Source organism: Aulonocara sp. 'chitande type north' Nkhata Bay, linkage group LG6 (genome assembly GCF_057382095.1).
Source record: "Aulonocara sp. 'chitande type north' Nkhata Bay isolate Kocher_YH1m ecotype deep benthic linkage group LG6, A_spYH_male_GT1.1, whole genome shotgun sequence".
Taxonomy (NCBI): Eukaryota; Metazoa; Chordata; class Actinopteri; order Cichliformes; family Cichlidae; genus Aulonocara; species Aulonocara sp. 'chitande type north' Nkhata Bay.
In genome coordinates this window covers 35,982,837-36,005,366 of record NC_141349.1, presented here as the reverse complement: position 1 = coordinate 36,005,366, position 22,530 = coordinate 35,982,837, and the positions used below count along the sequence as shown (strand labels likewise).

At 39.7% G+C, this 22,530-nt stretch overlaps 2 protein-coding genes across 3 annotated transcripts; one reads left to right on the top strand and one right to left on the bottom strand.

Annotated features, from left to right (window-relative positions):
- Positions 1-47: 47 nt before the first annotated feature.
- On the top strand, positions 48-2,543 carry atp5mk (ATP synthase membrane subunit k). The gene is made up of 4 exons (XM_086296685.1): positions 48-186; positions 1,361-1,465; positions 1,609-1,702; positions 2,416-2,543. The coding sequence occupies exons 2-3, from the start codon at positions 1,379-1,381 to the stop codon at positions 1,696-1,698; spliced, it is 177 nt and encodes a 58-aa protein (XP_086152811.1). The 5' UTR covers positions 48-186; positions 1,361-1,378; the 3' UTR covers positions 1,699-1,702; positions 2,416-2,543.
- taf5 (TAF5 RNA polymerase II, TATA box binding protein (TBP)-associated factor) lies at positions 2,535-10,009 on the bottom strand. 2 transcript variants are annotated; one of them, XM_086296683.1, is made up of 11 exons: positions 9,502-10,009; positions 7,791-8,016; positions 7,381-7,696; positions 6,993-7,156; positions 6,705-6,840; positions 6,218-6,338; positions 6,012-6,141; positions 3,818-3,982; positions 3,494-3,671; positions 3,157-3,334; positions 2,535-3,033 (listed from the first exon to the last, which is right to left on the bottom strand). In XM_086296683.1, the coding sequence occupies exons 1-11, from the start codon at positions 9,920-9,922 to the stop codon at positions 2,819-2,821; spliced, it is 2,250 nt and encodes a 749-aa protein (XP_086152809.1). In that variant the 5' UTR covers positions 9,923-10,009; the 3' UTR covers positions 2,535-2,818. The 2 variants fall into 2 exon arrangements, with proteins under 2 accessions (XP_086152809.1, XP_086152808.1); XM_086296682.1 differs by having other exon boundaries at positions 7,791-8,019; positions 9,502-10,007.
- Between the last annotated feature and the right edge of the window lie 12,521 nt (positions 10,010-22,530).

Below are 22,530 nucleotides of genomic sequence, written 5' to 3'. Positions count from 1 at the left end.
TTGGCACCGACTTTAGCCATTCAGTGAACGCTCTCGGCCTTAAATTTGAGTGACAGTATTTTTAACAAATAATGGCGCAGTCCTAGATCGCTGACCATGGGCGGGACTTCCTAGCGAGTTTAGCATTGCGGCCTCTGCTGAAGGGCACCTGTCTCATTCTGGTTGTACTGTGCTCGAGTGTTTAAGGTAAGCCTCAAGACCTTGAGAAAGAAGTTGGACCACTTACTTTGCTTTGAGCAGTTATAAGTAGAGTCAAGTTGTCTTTACAATGCATCTGTGATGTTGTACTGCTTAAGCCATGGATCTGAAACTAATAAACTACCTAGCAAGCTAACCTAGCAAGCTAACGTTAACTGACTACAGAGTGTGCATTACTCGCTAAAATGTCTTGTATTAATGCATTTGAATTGCAGCGTTGTTTAACCAGAAGCAAAACCTGGCATTTTAGGTGTTCATGCGAAGACATGTCCTTCACGTCGGTCATATTTTAATGACGTACCATGTTGGGCTAGCAACTATAAAGGCTGTAACTTCTCTTATGTAACTATGCTGGTACTAATTTTAAGTAGCTAATTTACCGATAGGTTTTTTGTTGTGCATCAGAGTAGTAGTTGCAAACGTGCTCGAGCTCCCCCTTCTCAAATAACACCCATAAAGTCTACCCAGTACTAGGAATTAATTTATTTTAGCTATAGTCTCTGTTAGGACCTTGATGATTTCTGAATTCACCTCTCTCTACATTTACAGAAAATGATAATATGTCGTGTCATGCCTTCTCTGATCAATAGCTCCCAACCAAATCACTACCATTAAATAGAGACATGATTTACTTACAAAGTGTAATAATCATTTGGGAGAACTTGTTCTTTCAGCAAGAGTGAAAATGGAGTTTTAGACGATGGTAGTGAGATGGTTGCGTTAACAGAAAGACAGGTGGGCAACCTGGAAGTGGGAGTGTTAAAATTTCCATTGGGCGTAACCAGGATGGACAGAATTAGAAATTATTATATATCTGAGGGACAGCTCAGGTTGAACGCTTTGAATACAAAGTTCAAGAGGGGAGGATAGGATGGTTTGAGTGTAGAGAAGAGGGTGGTTAAATTGAGAATAAGATGCTGGAGCTGCCAGACAGGAGGATAAGAGGAAGATCACAGAGAAGATTCACAAATGTAGCGAAGGAGGCTATGCAGAGGTTTGGTGTGACAGTCGAGGATGTTAGGGATAGGGTGAGACGGAGGCAGGTGATGCACAGTGGCAACCCCTAAAGGGAGCATCTGGAAGACGTTATTTTTCTGTACAGTCAATATATCTGCTTATCATATAGTATACTAATTATTTATTTGCCATTTTTCTTGTGTAGGACCATCTGATATCCATCATGGCAGGACATGACGCTGGAACCCAGCACCAGTTCACTGGAATTGCCAAGTACTTCAATTCATACACAATCACAGGAAGGAGGAATGTGAGTTGTGTATATAAACTGCTTAATTGTATAATTGTTTAAAAGCAAGAAGCTCTACGTCCCTGCTGCTGTCATACTTTGTCATACTGCATTGCTCACAGCATTTATATACCCCCCCCCCCCCCTTTTTTTTTTTTTTTTAGTGTGTTTTGGCCACATATGCTAGCCTTGCAGCCATCGCCCTTTTCTTCAAATTGAAGCCTAAGAAAAAGCCTGCTGTCACAGAAAAGTGATTATGTAAGTATGTTAGTCTTTCTGCTTTTCAGTGTTAACAGTCTGTAGGCAAGCAACCAGCCACCAGCTTTCCAAGTACTATGGTCAAGTCAAATTTTAGCAGAACGTTACTGTTGTCATTAGGTGATTTATTTCTTTTAAATATATCTGATTTTCAAACTGCGATAGTAACTCTTCACTACTCCCTGCTAAACCAAAACATTGATGAAATTCTGATTGTTAGCTTGAATTATATTTTATTACACAGAATTTTATTCTGCTCTTAATGGTAGAATTTATGACCCATATTTATATGGTAATATGGAGCTGTAGTGAAGGAGGATATGCAGGGGGTTGGTGTGACAGAGGATGCTAGGGTGGGGAGAGATGGAGGCTGATAATCCACTGTGGTGACTCCTGAAGGGAGCAGCTGAAAGAAGAGTTATGATCCATATTTATCACCCATGCTTATTCTGCTTATCTATTACTACACTTGCATATTTGCACTAAATGTGTATTTTGTCTGTGGTATGCAAACAATGTTTTTTGCTGTGCATAAAAACGATAAATTGCTAACGAATAGAAACTCATATCTTGCTCGTTTTGAAAAGTATTGGGGAAGCAACTGTGGCTTGCATGGCAAAGCAGGTCGTTTACTCTGCCACATGTGAAAGTGTTCTTTGGCACCATGTTGTAGTTATTCAGTTGAATTGATTGACTCTCTTTTGTCCTTACAGGCTTCCATTTGCCCATCATTTCAAACAGCTTGGAATGGAAAGAGCAGCTGGACATGCTTGTAATGAAATTTGAGTGTTTGGTTTTCCAATGTTAACAATAAAAACATCTATGCCCAAAACATAGAAAACACTTTTCTTTATTTACAGTGTGCACCAGTATAAAAGACTATAATACAGAAATGTCAGCCATGTATTCAGTAAGGCTGTACTCAACACAACGACTTAAACATACAGTCCTCTGTTTGGCTCTCATAGTTGGCTAACCTAATTTGTTATGCTAGCCAAATGTAAACTGATAAATAGTTATTTTCACTGTGCCATAACCTTCCTCAGTTACTTCTGGCAGTCAGAGTTTTGCATAATTTCTAGCTTCCATTGATTATGTTCTCAGAGGGAAATAGTCTCAAGGATTGAAGGCTCCAGCAGCCAGAAGCAGGTTCCTCCGGGTGAAGTGAAGGTGTATAACAGGTGTTGATTTAGTCGTGTAGGTGCCTAGCAGAAGCTCCTGGGAGTTATCTTGTAAATGGATGTGTCCCGTAGCTGCCGTGAAGTCATCTGTTTCCAAGTCATCGAATGCTTTCATTACATCCCACAGGCGAACCGTGTTGTCCATAGAACCTGGAAAACATTACACTTTGTCACTCTGGCTATAGTGCATTTTTGAGCCGTGACCATGTCATATCATTTTTGTTTGAGGTTAATCGCTTGATGGAAAAGTATAAAGAAACTTGCAACACTCACCGGAAGCAAGGATTTCACCATCCCTGCTGAACCTGAGGGAATAGATGGTATCTGTGTGGCCCTTGAGCTCTCCCACCATCAATCCATGGCCAATGTCCCACAGGAGGACTCTGCCATCAGTGGCCCCTGATGCCAAAAACTTCCCATTGGGGGAAAAAGCGAGTGAATGGATGGGACCCTGGAAGATGACATTAAAATATTAGATTCACAGATGTTTAAACAGCATTTACTATTTCTAGCTGTGCTGCACTATACATCATTACATGAACAATTATGCACATTTCAATATAATGTGACTAAAATGACATTTTCTAAATGATGTCTGTTGAACTCTAACCTTATGACCAGTGAAGATGCGCACACAGTTTCCACTTAGGACATCCCACACACGGATGGTACGGTCAGATGATCCTGTGGCAACATAATTGGAGTTTGGGTGAAAACGAGTGCAAGTGATGTCAGCCAGGTGACCAGAAAATATCCGCAGAGGCTGGTAGTGATCTGTCGCCCAGAGTCTGTTAAGAAAGAAGAAAAAAAAAAAAAAAAAGCAGAAGGTGGACCAATGAAAAGCACCTGTAGAAGGAGCCAATGTGGATCAACAACAACATGATGTTCCAATATGCTATCAAATAATTACAAAACAAGGTCTGAAGTTTCTTACCGGGCTACCCTGTCATGTCCTCCAGACACAAAATAGTAGCCATAGGGGGAAAACTGCGTGTCCCACACTGGGTAGTTGTGCCCTTTGTAGGCCACCAAACAAGTAAACGTTAGGAGACTCCATAACCTTACTGTACCATCTTCTGAACTGGACAACAAGTAGTTTCTGAAAAGAGAGAAACATTTTCATGACATATACAGCTTGATCTGTTGTATAAATAAATAAATAGTAGGGGTGCAACGATATTCGTATCGATATTGAACCGTTCGATACAGTGCTTTCGGTTCAGTACGCATATGTATCGAACAATACAACATTTTTAATTTATTTGATCAACTTTCCTTCTGACGATGCTGTCTGTGTTGAGCGCTCAGTGGATCTGCGCTCGACAGTGCAGCCTAGGCGGAGTAGTCGAACGCAGATTCACTGAGCGCAGGGCAAGCTAGCGAGACGAAAGCTAAGCTCTCCTTGCAACATGGCAAATTTAACCTCCTCCACCCTCATTCAGATCTGGCGTTTGGAACTATTTTGGTTTTCATGTGACGTATGACCCTGAAGGTAAGCGCGTCATGGACTAAAGTAAAACAGTATGTTGGATGTGCCACGCAATGCTCAATTACATGGGTGGGAGCTAGTGTGTTAGCGCAGTTAGCTCGTTAACGTGTTGGCCGTCCAGCCCCATGCACGGGGCGATCGGCGGTAGCTCGTTAACGGAGATTTGCCGTGTTGTGGCGTTAAGGTCATTTCAACGAGATTAACACTGACAGCACCAGTGGGAACACAACGAATATGACTGCACATTTACGCCGACATCATCCTAGTGCAAAGACAAGTGGAAGCAGACAAAAACAACAAGCACGCATGCTACAAACTTTACCCGAGTCATTTAGACAGCTGTTAGCACATGATCCTCCTTATGGGGACCTGATATGTTTAATATGCTGCTGAGAATATAGCCCAGAAGAAGCGTATAGTATAGCTTTTATTTTGGAAAGAGCCATTTCTCTGTAATAAACTCTCTTTTCCAAAGATGAGTGATTCCTCAATCAGATACAGGGCTCGCAAAATCGCTAGCCCGACATCCTGGGGCTAGCGATTTTTCCAGTCGGGCTACCAAAATCTATCTCTGCCCTGCCCGTCGGGCTATCGTAGGAAGGAAAAATATATGTCAATGCTTTTGCATTCTTTCAGAAATGTAGCTGGGTAATTATGTCATTGGCATCGGTGAGCCACTGTCAATATGTGACATATTGAAATCGCGTTTGAATTTGCGCTTGTTTTTTGCTTTCACTTTGCAATCGCGCGAACTGTGTATAGAGAGCGACAGCACTGATTGGTGAGTGATGATAATTTGCGCACCAATTCCTCTGACATCGTCTTATCAATCGTTAGCTTACTATGCAAACATGACAAGTGAAATCTCCCGCAGCAAGCTTAAACATGTGAGAGGTTGATCGCGCAGAGAATCGCTGAGCGTTATGTGAGTGCGTGTGTAAAAGCAGCAGGATATATATTTCAGTTCTGCTGAGCCAAATAAGACAGGTCAGGGTGAAGAAGTGACAGCCAAAGAAAAGCTTACCACAAAACGGAAAAGTTATGACAAATCAGACTATAAGGCAAAAAGAAAGTGCAGCTTTATGGTTTCATGGACAAAATAATTTCTGTGGCTGCAATATGACGAGCTATATAACCAGGGCTGCACATAAGTGGTCCGCAGGTGCCCATTCGCTGTCAAAATAAAAAACGCGCACAAGATAAGAAGTTGCAACGCGTGTTTGCGTACATAAGATTTTCAGGAGGACAGACATTTGTTTAGAACTCTTAAAGATGTCGAAGAAGCTCCTTTAAGCAATTACTGTGATGTTCCTCCACCTCCAAAGAAATGTCAGGAGTCCGAACCACAAAAGAAGCACGTATTCTCGAAAAACTAGTTGCAGGAGGTGAGCTGGCTTCAAACAAATGATGAACGCACAGAGATGTGGTGCGGAATGTGCCGTGAAAATTTAATAAATGACAAATTAAAAAGGCATGAACATTTTTTTGTATCGAAAAAATATCGAACCGTGACACCAAAGTATCGAACCGAACCGTGAATTTTGTGTATCGTTGCACCCCTAATAAATAGTGTAATTTTTAAAGGATTTAACAAAAAACATGTAATCTCCATTATCGTCAGGTGGACGAGTGGCTCTACCTGTCCGGGCTGAAGCTGATGCCATACACTGGTCCACTGTGTCCATACATTATCTTTGATTCGCTGGCCGTCTTCTCATCCATGATCCTTTCCAGCACATCGTCTGACTCTTTGTCAATCAAGTTCAAGTCTTGAAAGAAAATAGGAAAAAATTCAAGGGCAATGTTTTAGAAAAGTAAAGATGTTGTCAGTATAAAATAGTGTACCTGCTGCAGACTTGACTTTGCGGAGCTTTTTCGGTGTGACACTCCACACTCGTACTGTGGAGTCAGCAAAGCCTCCTGCGATCAGGCTGGAGTCATCAGTGAAGTCCACTGCAGTCAGACCCTTAAGAAAATAAATACAATTAATTTATGTCATAGTTTTCACTGCTTCAATGCACAATCATTAGAGGTATGACAATTCTGAAACTACGACCGATATCATATCCAAACACCCACAATCAGAACGCAATCCTACATATTTCCCTACACCGGAAACATAATGAGGTTTTTTTGTTTTTTAAATTCATCACTCATGAACAAGTCTCCAGGTGTGGGATAAAATTATTTTTTCCCCATTTTTATTTGTCCCCTCTATAGGAAAACATAAGTCAACTGAAACTATGGCCAAAAAAATAGGTATTGACTAACCATCATTTTGGAGAACTGCTGCTCCTCTGGCAAACAAATTAAATGCATCATAAAGCTTTACCTGGTATGCATTGAGAAAAGTGTAGAAGCAGACAGAGGGGAGGTTATCTGATCCTAGACGAATCCTTTTCGTGGCCTCCTTCATGTACATGATCTTGTCCAGCTTGTCTGAGTCTTTGAGTTCTGGCAGGGGTATCCTAAATAAGACACATTTTATCAGACCTCTTTCTGTGTTGATTCAAAAAGCATGACTTTGACATTCAAAATATATCTGACCAAGAAGATTAGATTAGCCTCTACAGTAGTGTGCAACAAACACACAGCACAGTACTGTGTAAACAATCCCTACCTATTCTGTGAAGGAGCATTTGGATCCTGCTTTTTGCTCTTGGAGCCCATGCTGTCCTTTTTTGGCTTCTTCTTCTTGGGTTTACCCTCCTCATTCTCTGCCTCCTCATCCTCATCATCAAGGGGCAGCTCAATTTCTGGTTCCTTCAGCAATCCATAGTAAACCTTCACATGGTGAGTGACAAAGGAACAAGGACATGTCATTTCAAAGGTTTTGGTATATAAGTGTAAAGAAACATGAAAAGAAGACAGAAGTAATTGCTCAAACTGGTGGCAGATACATGTGAGGCTATCTTAATTTTAAAAAGCTACTGGATGCCCTCAGTATAGGGTCATGGGTTCAAAATTCAAGTTGTCAAACGTCCAAATGTGTGGCGTAAAAATCCAACCTTAGTTTTATTGGCTTCACGCTTGGCCTCTCCTGCCAAGCTGCCAGACATTGCATCTATCTGGCTCTTGCTGCGTGGCATGCCATCAAAGATATCAATGTAGAGGTGCTCTTGGATAATATTCCAGATCTGGTTGTTCTGACGCTCCTGCAAGTGTCTCTTCAGCAACTGATAGGAGTCGCGGGAGATACGCAGGACAAACTTGCTGGTGCGGAAGTCCAACAAAGTCTCGTTGCCTCTCATGTGCTCCTTCTTTGTCAAGCCAGATAAAACACGCAAGTCCTCTTCATAGTAGCACTCCTGGTCCCCACTGAACCTGAGAGGGAGGTGAACATAAAGAAATAAAGTTATTAAGGTGCACGGAAAATGGAGTGTGGTTGATATTTGGAATAATGTACAATTAGACTCACTTTTCAAAGAAGGCCTTAGCCTCACTTTCATGGTTGTTGTACACCAGCTCCAGATACATGTGGACAAAAAGTGGGTAGAAGACCTGGGACAGTTCAGCTCTGTGACAGTCCAATACTGTTTCTATGAACTTTTTGAGGTCACTGTAGTAGACCTCATAAAGAGTTGGATCTCCCTGCTGGCTGTAAGCTGACAGTACCACACGGACATCTGGCTGGTCCTCTGCAACTGCTGATGAAAAAGTCCCAATGAGATGGGTTGTATTAGTAGTGTGTTGGTTGTATCCACGTGGGAAAAATCCTTTTTAAGATTACCTAAACTGTCAATGTAACTACAAAGTAAATACAACTTTGCCTTTTTTAAGACTTATTTTTTACCAACAATGCACCACCAATGCTCCGAGGTCAATGATCCCACTTTATACTGGTGATTGCTTTTTAACTGACTGATAATATTAAAAACATTTAAAAATATCCATCCTCCTTTTGTCCTGTGTCATCTGACTAGTCGCCCAAATAGAATGTCTTGCATGATTTTTGCATTCCATATCCTAAAGCTTTGCACATTTTATTCCACAACCCCTTTATTTTTTGGCAAGACCAAAATACATGTGCACAATTCTACATCAATTTGTCCACACAGTCTCCAGCATGCAGCATTCCTCCAAGTTTTTGAAGCTTAAGAAAACAACAACAACAAAACAGATCATGTTAAATTCTCTCTGTATCCTGGAGTTAGTGGCCATGCACTGTGTTTTAAAAATTAAAGTTCCTTCTTAAATTTGTTCCTTCTTTTCTTTTATCCTATTTGTCTTTAATATACAGAAAGGACGTCTTTCTGCATGACCTTAAATCTCTGTACAAAGCAGAGATTTCTCTGCGTTTTCTTCTGAAATACCTCAATAATCTCATTTTATTTGATCAGTTTTATCCTCCTCCTCACAATAATACCTTACTTATCTTAGGTATCAAAATTGTTCATCTTCACCTAATTCTAATTTTTCCTTCAGTCTTTCAAAACCCAACATATTTTTCCCCCTTAAACATTGTGCATATTGCTGCGATGCCTTTATTTGCCCAGTGCTTGAACTTTCTATCATGCATGCCAGGTATAAATCTCGAGTTTGATGCGAACCACCATAAAAATTCCGTTTCCAAACTTTTCGATTTTGCAGTGTATCCCTCCCATCACCAATATATCAAAAGTCTGATTGATACACTTTGATGCTTGGTAAAGCTAAACCTTCTTTTTCTTTAAAAAAAACTGCAGAGTTTGTATCTGACCCTGGGTTTCTTTCCACCGCATATAAACTCAAGTTTGCCTCCTTTTCTTTTCTTTTTTTAATTTTAAAGGGTATGATCAGTTAATAACAATATATTTAGCTGTTTCACTTTCTATTTGCAATTAGACTTTCACATCATACACGGCATATTATTACTGGTATCATCACATTAAAAACACATTATCACTGCAATCGCTTCACTGAATGAACACGAAGTAACCCTGCCGTAAAACTTAAAGCTATATAAACTTCGAATATGTTAGTACTCGAAGTTAACACACCCTGTAGTAAAGAAGTGCTTAACTCTTAGCGCTCTGAGCATTATCCCTAACTGATACCACTACATTAGGCTGTTGTGTCAGACTCGTGGTTGATCAGGAGATGTTTGTTAAGTGTTTCATACATAAAAGCGGCAGCTAACTGTACTGTACCTTTCGTTGGCGCCTGGGCTCCGGCGGAGGATGATCCGGTAACTCGGCTGAGAAGAGAGCTCACATCCCCGCCTTCTAAGTCCACAATACCGGCAGCACCTCCCGATCCTGCCCCGGCCGATTCAGTTGCCTTCGGGTCCAGTGAATTTTCCGGTAATCCCGCCTCACGACGCAAAATCTCGACGGACTCGATGAGTTTGTTCTTTTTGAGGAATTGCAGGACTGCCAGCAATGTCTGCTGGTCCTCCGGGGTAACCGCGGCTGTTTGTTTGTTGCTTCCAGTCGAAGAGCCGGAGCCGGGAGACGCAGAGAGCACTCTACCATCGTTAGCATTGTTATTTCCAAAGCCATCGGTTGATGGTTCTGTTTTAATGTCCGTTTCTATGTCAGCGTCGCTCATACCACCTTGTACGGCCGCCATTTTCAGAATGAATTGCGCATGTGCGACGTAAATCAACGGAAAACACTAACCGTACAAGACCAAGACATATGATTGGTTCTTACCAGTGAGCGTGGTGTTACAGAAGTCCCGCCCTTCGAGTGAGTGTAGTGTAGCGGTTTACGCATTAGGGAGCGGAAGGTCGCCGGTTCGATTTCAGCTCGAGATGAAAAACTGATTTGAGGTTTGCGTTTGGAAGGGCAGCTGATGTCAAAAGTCTGCCGAATCAAACATATGGAATTACCTGCTGTGGCAACGCCCACTTCATAACTTGATGCTATAATGCTATAATAATATAAATATAAGTATAAATATCTAATTGTACCCCAGCATAAAGACTGCATTCACAAGTGCATAGGTTTCACCAGAGAATTGTTATGTGTATAGAGTGACAAAATAATCAGTACTTTGTTTTGCCAAAGACGTATCTATCTTAATAATAATAATAATAATAATAATTATACAATCCAATTTATATCATTTTTTACCAGTTGGTGGCACTTTGTTCCCACACAACAGCTGGCCAGCGTCCCAGCCACCTCCTTGGACAATGTGTTGCTGCTATGAATACAATCTGGTATTCTTTTTAATCTATAAAACATTGGTGAATGAAAACAAAGTGAAAATTACTTTGCAAATTTCTACGTCATCTCCTCAGTTACACTGTTATTAATATAGATGTTTGTTGATACATCAATCTTCTGCACCTTTACATTATCTTATGATCCATCTGCCTCTTTTATTGACATACAATATGAGTCTTCAGAAAATGTGTGACACAGTAAGATGAGGTATAAGTAGCATTTTCATAATAAGTGACAGCTTGTATCACTGAGGAAACACAAGAAGGACAGTAACTGTGTATGAGTATGAGTGGTGTTTTCTTTGCATTCTGCTGAGTCCGAATTTTTGTCCGAACAAGACAGCACACCTTGCTTGAGCGAACAGTCTGTCAATGCATTCATGTACAGCTGACTGTGCATCTTTTGAGGCAGTTAATTTGTTTTTATTTCAAGGAGCCTGTCAGTAAAAAATTAGAACTTGATCTTGTTTCATTGTGTCTCTGCTGGAAATAGTGCAAAAATCTGGATTTGTTTGTTTTTTTATTTGACTCCACCCTCAAGTATAATACATGTACTGTAAATACAATAATACTGAGTTCTAACAAAAAATGAACACAAACATGTACTTGCAGTCTATTATTGAGTATAGCTCTGGTTGTAACTGATCTCCACCTTATAAACCTGTGTAATGCATTCTCGACATTAAGACTTTGATAACTCAGCAGCAGGTTCAGCACTCAGGCTACAGTCGATTTTAAAGACTGGGACAAAAGAAGGGTTCACGGCACAAGAAGCGTTGTATAACACTGCGGCTATGTTGCTCCTTGTGGAGGAGAGATGGGGGTGGGGTTGGCTGGTGAAAGTGGGAGACATACATGTGAACACCAGCAGCTCAGGGTGTGGTCATCAGCACAGGGCCATTGTAAAGCTGCTAATTAGAGAGAAAATCCATTCCTTTCTGTGGTGTAAAGATAACAACATTACTTTGTAGGCTGACATATTTTTGTTTTCATTTTCACTTTAAAACACGTCAGACTGAAGGTTTTTGATCTGTAAGTGACTCCTTCATATAGCAAGTTACAAAGCGCCTGATTACTCATGCGCAGCCATATGGCTTAAATTTCCAGTGCCTGCGTATCTATAAAGGAAACAGCGGCATCTGCTTTTGTACTTGTATTGAATCCCTACAGTTTGTGGTTGTGCTTTTTTCCTTTTTTGTTTGTTTGTTTTTTGAAATGACAGAATAATAGTTCTACTAGGATTAATGTGATCTGAATGAAAATCAAATTAGGATGTGTAAAAAGTAATAACGAGAGAAATCTCCTCTAGCTGTTTTGATGCTTCATGATTCTTTACAGATGTCGACACCGATACGATTACTTGAGGTTTATTCGTCTAAAAGTGGCTATTATGGTAAACTGTCTCTGAAATAGTTACAATATATCACCTAACATTACTTTTATGCTCACACAATGAAGCATAACAGAATTTTTCTTCACTATGACAACAGTTTTACTGCAAAATAAATGCATTTATATTGCCTTTGTCTACCTCTTGTGTTATTTAGCGAAACATAATATGAGTAAAAAAGGTTTAGTAGTGTTTATCAGTCTGTGTTTACTCATTAAAAATGTTTTCATGCTCATTTCCAGTTTATTTTTTATAAGTTTCAGTGTTATTTTTATTTTCTGTTGTTTTAATAATGGCGTTATTTGTCAGATTGTAATATTTAAGAAATTCAGAACACTACTATCGTACAACACAGCAATACTATCCCTGTCTCAGTAAATAAGCGTACCAAAGCCTACCAGTTGTCAAAAATGTCCCATAAGTTGTCAGTTTAGTATAAATTTTTAAGTGCAAAATATCAACTAACGCTTTTTCACATCTAGTTCTAGTTTTTACCTCATAAAAATCACCCTGGTGAGGATATCTGAAACAGTTTAAACAAAGAAGCTTCTTGTGTTTCCATTATTTTCCACGTGTCAGTGTTTCACAGCATGATCTTTTTGTGCCCCACCCTGATCTACATGAACCTCAGTTCCCCGGTGCTGCCAGGCTAGCAAATGCAGCTGGGGATAGGAAGCCACTTGTTTTCTTGTCCACTTTTCCCTTTTTAAAATTTTATTTTAATGACTTAAATGACCACATTCGAGTAAAAAACCCACTTTTCAAGCCATTCGTTTGATTAAGTGGTCTTTTCTTCATCTTATGTGAAGCTGCTCTAGAGCTCTTTGCAGTCATAATGAAATGGGTGAGTGAGGTGAAAAGAGACGCGTGTTCAGTCTCATCCTCTCTTCACACCTCAGTGATGACTTTGCTCAGTTCTCTCTCTCTCACTTTCTCTCTCTCGCCAGAGTGTGTGTGTGCTGTGCTGGTGTGTATGCTGGAGGACTGTTCCACCATCCCCAGTTTCTCTGTCACGAGGCAGCAGGGTGTGGCTTCCCCCAACAGGGACAGGTTTTCTGGAGCGAACACAGACCCTCAAAGAAAAAGCGACTGTTTCATGTGCTCTTTAAAGTCTGATATTCGCACTGCTTTAGTGCCACGATATACTATTTGAATTAAAAATCTTACCATAAAATCTAGTCAGTTGTAGCATTTAGCAATATCTATGCTGTATTTCATCATTATTTCGACTGCTCTGGTTTTCTCTACTTGCTATAAACCCTTACATTTCTATGGCACTAATAAGCGGAGTGCTGATACGACTGACATGCATCAGTGAGTTAAATTAAAAGGGTGTTGGAGTGTGTTTGCATGGTTACTGCACAGAAACAGAAGATGTGCTTTATGTTTATATAACCCAATAAAACTGGGGAGGGTGTTGGGGGGGTGTTTGATGTGATAATTACAATTGGTGTCACCAGCAAATTCGAAAAAAAATCTGCAGGTTTGCAGGTTCAGTGATGGTGTTAGCAGATGAAAGTTTCTGTCACATTTGATTTATATTAATTTATTCCAAAAAAAAAGATTTATGGCAAAGGTCATCATTAAAAAAGCATTCACTTTGCAGGGAAGTGTGTATGTGTATGTACATGTTCATGCGATGCAGTCCTGCAAGTGCAGAGAGGGATGAGGCAGATTTCTAATCACTTTTTTTCTTTTTTTTGTTAATGTTTTATTTCAGTGGATGTGTGTGGAGGATATCTGTTTCTTGAGATTTAGTTAAATGAATCCAACTACATGAATATTACTATTTATGCATAAATTATCCAAATGATGATGTAATTTTGGCTTGATCACTGTTGTTTCACCTTGAGTGTCCTTACGGCTAACACTTTGTGCTCCTGCTGTTTTCACTGTTAATCCTTCCTTAATTTTTTGACGAGTATTCTGCTGTCAGCTGGGGAGAGAGAGAGAGTGTGACTGAAAGGACATCTAATGATCACCTTTATTAAAAGAACCATTAGTTTTCTTCCGCTGACAAAACACTGCCTTCCTGTCTTTGAGCAATAAACGGTCAAGAAACGGATTTAAATCCCCCACTGACATGCACGAGTAAATAATTCATGAGGTGTGACTCTCAGAAGAGGTGGAAAATACCCGAAGAGATGGAAAGGGAAAGAGAGAGAGAGAGCGAAAGAGAGAGTAAGGGAGGGATGAAAGGAGAAAGCAGAGAAAAGGAGGGTGGAGCTAGAAGCATGGTGTGTGGGATGGGGAGAGGGTCGGGAACCGAGTGGGGCGGGGCAGCACTTGGGGAGCGGTAACAACGCAGGAAAGATGGTAAAATGAGAGTCTGTACGGCTGAGAGAAGGTCGAGGGAAAAACATTACATGATCGTGAATGTGAATGTGAAAAGTGACATATACAGGTGAGAGGCAGGTGCAGAATAAGGTGTGAAACATTTGAAGTATAAAATGAAACTGAAGCAGGCTTGATACAGTAGGTATGAAGTCTTCTAGTAGCTATTGGCAACAGATAAGAACTTCATTTCTATCTGGTTTAATTACACAGATATGATACAAAACATAAAAAGCTGCAGTGTTTGATGGCCATAATAAAAGGCTGATAAGTGCTAACTGAATATAGTTATTTGTCGCAATAACTAATCCCTCAGAAACACTTAAGCCTCCATTTGTGAAGACTGGATAAACATTGTTTTGCACCCAGTGTGCAACAAGCTTTGAGATTGCTACACATGCACCACGTTAGGTAGCTAACAATTGCCCTGAAATCCATCTTTTTGTCAGAGTAATGCCTTCAAAGCACCTACTAGCCTGTCATTCCTTGTCTGGCAGAGGCCCTTAATTTATTTGGCCTGTGTCAGGAAAGTTTGTGTGTGCGTGCGTGAATGCACCGTGGACCTTTTGCCTATCCAAGCGGAATAATGGGTGTGATTGTGGCACTAGAGATCTCCATTTCGGGGAACGGAAATGTGGGGAGTCTGCATTATTCAGTACTGACCTAACTGGAGAGCTGGATTCTGCACGCAGACATCAGCTTTGCTGGTCTTACAGCTTAGCTGGCGTTTTGGATATATGCTTTATTGTCTTGTAGTGTTGTTTCTGGTTTTTGTGTAGATAAATCCCAATAACAGGGTTAATTTAGCAGTATCTTGATGTTTAACATTAAAAAAAACATGCGGTAAAAGTGAATAAATATATTTCCCAAAAATGCTCAACTATACTTTTAAGATAGTTTCACTTATTAATGACGTGCTGAATGTAAAGTTAAAAGTTTTAGAAAAGCTTTCCAACATTTTGTATATGACCTGCCACTGTATGTCAGATGCAACTGCAGCCAGTCACAGCTGAAATCTGACAAAGCAAGATTTTATAAAGAAAGTCAGATGGAAACAGGAAGTCTAATGAAGTTTTCAGGTCTTAACAAATTCTTTTCCAGACTATTTAGAAGTGATTTTATTTGGAAGTAAAACAAACTGACTTTGCTCTGTAAATTATGATTTAGTTTTATTTTCCAGTCATTGGAAAGAGAGCATGTTTATCCTTGGGCTTCTAATACCACATGATACAATTATGGCCAAAATCAGTGTCATAATGACTTTGATCAGTGTTGAGATCCCTGTTTTTTCATGAATATTCATTGAGTTTTAGTGAAAAAATGTTTTGCACAAAATGCAATGTTGTGCAACATTCCTGTTAATGCACAAATCCACACAGTGAAATAAAATTCCCCTAAATTCAATGCATGTAGAAGAAAATTAACAAATCTTTAAATAAAACAATGTAGCAAAACTTTACACAAAATTTAATCACCTTTATATTGTGCTGTTTTCCTGTTAACTAAAACATCTTTTCAAACAAACAAGGTGCATGTCCTTGAATCATGATATAGTCTTTTTGCTTGTTTTAGTATTTTTTAATCATAGTTGTGATTAATCATGTTCATTTGGGTGTGGGAAGCCAAAATTGTGGCTGACATTAAAATTCACTTAATTTTGCAGCCCCACTGTGTCTACTAATCACTGTCATCATTATCGTTCTCACCATCCTAGCATGTTAGTAATTATCACATTGTCATCTAGTGGCTGAGATTTCAGCTAAACAGTTAAACAACCTGATTTTTGTTTAACTGGATAAAAATTCTTTCTTTGTTTTGTATATAAAGTTGTCATCCACAATATTCTTGTAACAGGAAAGTTTGGACATTCACTGGATATGAAGCACACACACCAGTGATTTTCCAAAATGCTTGTAGTCCTATTGTTAAACTAGATAACTATTAAAAATTTGTTATATTTTATACTAGCAAGCCCAAAGTCAGTCCAACTTTTTTTTAATGCGGTGGCATTGAGGCAGTTATTTTCTGCAAAATCTGATATCTTTGCATTGGTTTTGTTCTTAACTGAGCGTTCAGTTTCCATTAGCCAAGAAGTTAGCTAACTATCACTAGCAAAACAATAGAAGTGACCTAAATTTTGCTAACAGCAAACCTAACTTGATGACATATTTATTATATTGTATAAATTATTGAAGAAAACGCTTGAAACACTTGCCATTAGTTCCACAGGAGGAAGGGCATTCTGTCCCTTTTTCCTCACCCTGCAAAGCTATGACATCACAACATCATGAATGGTCGGTTACAATGTTGATCCTGCATTAACAGTATTATGATGATTCAGAACAACACCAACGCGGGGATACTAGAAACACTGTTGTTGTCTGGTGGATATGGTACAAATGTTGGTCTCAGGATGACATCCACATGGTAAAATATGCATATGAACCATATGCCCAGTCTCACCTGGGGGGAGGTGCTTAGAACAGAGAGGAGAGAGCTGCAGGTGGAAGGCTTTTCTTTTTCTTTTTTTTCTTTTGCCTTTTCTAGATTTTTGTTCTTTTGGAACTTTAGCTTTAGTTACAACCAGGATGCAGTTCTATAAATAGCACTGGAATTACAATAAAGTTGAATTATACATAAGATGTGCATTCCTGTCGGTGTGTGCCTGTAGCCAGTGGATGCTGTTCAATACAAGGCTTAAGCAGAGATTATAATGCTTTGCTAGATAAAAAAAAGATAAAAATGTGTGGAAAATGCAGTAATTACTGTCGATATTTTACCAAATAACATGTTGATTTCATATTTTAACATTTTTTTCTTTCTTCACAGCTCACCCTCTCTCTCCTTCCTGTTTCTCCTTGTTCCCTCCCACACATTTTCTGTCAGAAGAGGTCTAACTAGGTGCTTAAACAACCCCCTGCTCCAGGCACCTCACAACACGGTGCTGGGTACATTACAGTTTCTCCATCACTATAAATAGCACAGGTTCTAATTAACCAGCACAACACAGTGAGGCAAAGAAATCGGTTCTATTAAAACAGTTGATGATTCAAGTTGTTTTATACATTCTAAGCTGTATTTCTATATATCATAAAATATTCCACATGATTGTTATTCTAATTAACTGATTTATGCTGCTGACTCACATGGTATTCTCACAGAATGAAAAGTCCTTTGTTCAGCAACACAGACATTGCCTCTCCCTACAAAACTATCCCTCTTTGTGGTCCAGTGACTACATATATAGACTATCACACACACACACACACACACACACACACACACACACACACACACACACACACACACACACACACTGACACCATGAATGACAGGGTAAGATAAAGGGATGACTTCTAATTTGCTAAAGGTCACAGTCTTGGTACTTAGAGCACCTTTTGAGAAAAATACCAAATCAATAATTGCATTTGCTAAACAGCAACATACATTTTAAAGACAAATAGCTTGCATAATTTTATAATTTACTCATGTAATGTGCTTTTGAAAGTGCAAGGTGACTGTCTTCTGTTTTAAACTAAAGGTAAAGTAGCAGTTGATTTTTTGTGAGAGGGTATGCGCATTGATGCTAATGTGGATAACCAAATAAGATGTGATACAGTAGCAGTGGTTGCCTTTCTATAGTTTCATATTTGTGAGAGGTACAGTATGCTCCATAACACCTGGTATGAGCCACATTGGCTGGGAATTTTCTCCTAGGACATTAAGGACAATAGAGCAGCTGATAAAGATCCCCTCACATATGGATAGCGAGCTTTAGTAAAGTCCTAAGATCTGTCAATAAGACGTGAACTAAATCTCAACCTGCTCTGTAAGCCCAAGTGTTCTGGAGGACCTTGTTATTGTACTTTATCAGTTAATTTGCCATTTGAAAGTATACATTGATTTTCATTCAGCTGTTTTTTTTTCTTGGCACAAGAGGACTGAGGTTGCTGTACAGTCAAGCTGTTGCACTCATTTTCTCTCTAACTTAAGAACATATAAATATATAGAAAAATGGCATGGTCAAGAAAAGCCTTTATTCACCTTGAGGTGTGTCTGTATGTGTGTCTGAGACACAAAAGAGCAAATGGGGGAGGACCTGGTTTTCTTTTGTTACCACTATGCGATGTCACCAGGAGGGGAGGGTGGACAGGATGATGGGAATGTCCTTGGGGACTGGCCAACCTGTGCAAAACGAAACAATCGACAGACGCGGTGTTGCCGAAGCCCACGCTGTAAAATTCACATGAAAAGACAGTAATAGCCAGATTTCATGCACAGGCTGGGTCAAATTCTCACACCTGAAGTTACAGCCATTTTTTTAAAATACTAAACTGCTGCGTAAAAAAAAAAAGTCGATTAGATGTCTTTTTATTGCTAAAAGACATTTGCATAAAGCTGCTTATCTCCAGTGGAATCGGAATCTACTCAGTTTCCATTTATGACAGGATTCAGATTAAGGAAGCAAATTATTCAGTGGAATTAACATGACATTTCTTTGCCAATAACAGGGCGTTTTCACACCCAGACAGCCTGTAATTATGCTGCTTGATGAAAAAAGACAGGCTCGCTGAGAACCAATTGGAGAGTCAATTAGGTTATTATCTCACACAGCATGTGAAGGTACAGTTCATGTAACATTCTGGCACAAAACAGCTTAACCTTGCAGACCTCTCTGCCCCCCTTAAAATATAGCTAAGAACCTTTAGCTTGAGGTTCTGGTGTTTTATTGGGCCAATGCGTCTTATCCCCGAGCGTAAAATGATGCCATTTTGTCAGATTCTGTACGTGTGTCTCTTCTTTACACACAAGGTATCCTTTGGCACCGGAGCCTTAGCACATCAGGTGCAGCAGTACTGGCTGCAGAAGCATTATGACATTGCTCTGCTTTGATCATCGAGCTCTGACCTGTTCATGTTGGACTAAAAAAATCTTGAACAGTTTCTTTTATTCAAATACAGGATGAAGATAAGGCCAAAACTGAATGAGCCAGTTTTAAAACAGAGAAAAACAACATATATTTGCACTGGCCAAATAACTACCCCGATATAGTTACAATAACTTTTCATTTTGTTTCACAGAGCTTTCCTTCCTGTGCTAATTAAAACTGTTTGCATGGCGTGTTAACAACTAAACAGACCTATCTGTGCTGCCAGGACGTGTAGTAACATTTATGCAAAGGTGCATAGGTCATGTGGTAGGGTATTAGGCCACCTCCAGTGGACACAGTGTAGCACCCTTTATATGCTCTCTATTTTAGGAACATTAAAAAAGGCCATTACACACAAAAATAAACATGCAAACCAATAAGTAAAGCAATAAACTGTAGATTCTTTCCAGAAATAGAATTTACAGTAGAACTGCTGTATTGGATTCCAGCATGTTCCTAATAAAGTGGTCTGTGTGTGTATTTTCTCTCAGTCTACACACAATGAGACCACACAAGCCTCTAAACTGCTTTTTAATTAATAGCTCATGCTGCTCCATCGATTGTCTCACTAATTATGGGGCCATTGATTACTATAGGTCAGCTGCCTTTGTACACACACACGCACACTCCAGCACAACCACATATACAACACAAAGACACTTCTAGGAATGCCTACACACTACTTAGCCGGATGTTTTTGTGTCCACTTAATTGTGGCCGGTAAATATTTGAACAGATTACCGGTCAGAAGCATTGCCTGAATGAGTCCTGCATCTCAAGTCCCTCAGGCTGAGCATGAGCTGACATCTTTAAATATGGCCATGCCAAGATAATGGAATACTTTGGCTGTTTTCTATCCGATCAATAGTTGTTTATATGTGTACAGTGACACAGTATATCAGGGTCTGGGCAGACTGCCAGCAGGTGGGGAATGGCTTCAGTCAGCACTTTGGGAGATGTGGGATTGGGGGAGGAGGGAGGAGGGAGGAGTACACACACACCAAGTACACACACACACATAGAAACCCATGCACACAGATTGTGGGCCTAGAGGCAGGGTACCTTGGGATTGCATGTATTTGTGAGGCTGATGAAGAGCAGCAGTAAGGGTGGAGCCAAGAGCGCTGAAGTATTGGCGTTCAGTGCATTGTGAATTTGAAATCTATGGAGCTGCAACCTGCAACACGGCAGTGAGAATATGAGGCAGACAGACAAAGACAGGAAGACAGGAAGAAAGATGCAAACATACATACGATGCTCTTATTTTGATCAGTTGTACCTGAGTGTTTATGCCATCTAAATCCAAACACAGTTTAAAGTTTATTTTTTAACATGATTCATATGTATATTTCCAGGTTTCTATTAGGCTTTGCCTTCACAGCCTGGCTGCAGATAAAGATGCTCATGGTTCATAGATAGTCAAACCTTTCATCAAAAATAAAGTAACTAACATGTCATAAATAAAATGTTTTTCTATACACATGCCCACTATAGAAAGACCCTTCATTTCTGGTGCAGCCATGTAGTATTTTTCACATCTGTCACACCGTCTGTGCAGCAGTGCCAACATTAATTGACTCAATGATCCAACAAAACATCTGTCCAGAGGTTTCTCTCACTCCACCGCTATCAGTAAGGCAATGTCTTTGATTAATGACGACATTTGATTAATGAAAACAGCCATTGTCTTCCACTAACTGTCTCTGTTTTTATTAAGAGAGCAACCGCTCCGCTAACTTAAGCTAGCCATTTCATCTACGTGGAATGACAATGTTATAAAATCATAACACCGTGAAGCCATTCTTTGCTGCCTTCGTAATGATGAGATTTTGAATTATGTCTTGTAATCACCCTGCACTCACCAGTGGCTAGCAGGTTAGAGTGAAAGCCTCGGCAGCAGTCCATAAATCCATCTTTGCAGCCTTCAAGGTTGAAATAGCTTTTGCTGCTCAAATGGGCTTAGGAGACTAAGGTGATGATGCCAACTAACCACACATCACATGCAAAGAGTAACCTGGGTGAGGGCTGACAGTATGTAACATTAAAAACTTGGTAAGCATGTCATGGCAAGCCCCCCTAAATGTTAAGATGAGAAGAAAACTAACAACATATTTACAGGAAATGTCTTTTTGTGTCAAACTGAAACAGAAATCTGACTCTGAGAGTCCTCTTATCATTGTGCAGAGAAAGTCTTTTGTTTTTTCCACTCCATTCACAACACTGTTTGCTCTACAGAGATTTAAAAGGGACCTAGCGGCATTAAAGGCGAAAGCTGAACAAATTTGCAAATATGCAAATTTCCTCTCAAGCTATACAGCGACAGCTCTGTAAGAGCCGACCGTGCTTCCCTTTAACGCTTGAAGAAACAGAAAAATTATGTTGTTTACTACTGAACTCAGCTACAGGAGAATGGAATATCAGACTAAACTGCTAATGAGATTTACACCTCAGGATTCAATATATATATATGCTTTAAAAAAGAACCAATGAAAATGCAAAAACTGAAAACAAAGTAGATGAAGAGGTGAAGAAGTTCGTTGCAGTGTTCGACATAAAAGCTGGAGTGGATGGAGTCACTGTTTCCAGTCTTTATGCTAAGCTAAGCTACTGTAAGTAAACCTGCTGGCTTCATATTTAGAGTACAAACATGAAAGTGCTGTCTTCTCATGTAACCCAAAGCAAGAACGCAAATAAGCCTATTTCTCAAAATTAAACAATACGGTATAATCACTTTGTTTTGGTAGGGTTATCTTGTAGCTCTTCTCCACTGAAAATGTTTACTAATTAAAAAAACACACCAGCAAGTTTTATTTTTTATGGTTACAAAAAAAATCTGCCAACACCAATTTTGATCTGACAAACTCATCAGAAAATATTTGAAAAAAATCTGTTTGTATCATGTGTGCATATCATTTTTCTCTGCTTGTCCTAAAGCATTTTACTTTGTCAGGGGGACATTTTCAGTCATGACTGACCTTCATGCTTTAAACAGCAGTGATGTGCCTTGCATTTTGATGAACTGCAAGAGAGAAATAAGCTAGAGTAATTTCAGATTCCAGTCTGGTGTAGGGATTCTCTATTAGGTGTTACTGCTTTTTAGCAAACGAGCATGGTAGAGGACACTCGTGTGCCTACATATAAGTGTTTCAGTCAGTCATTGCTAGGGGAAGGTCGGCTTGCATCAGCTGGTAATCTAATATCTTACCCTCACCTCTCATTAAGGGCACATGTCACTATTATTCCTGCACCTAATAGATGAATGGTAGAAACAGAGAACTGAGAGGATTAGGGACGAGACCTGCATCTTTCAGCCAGCCCCCAGCCTCCACCTCAAAGCTCCCCAGTGTGTGCCT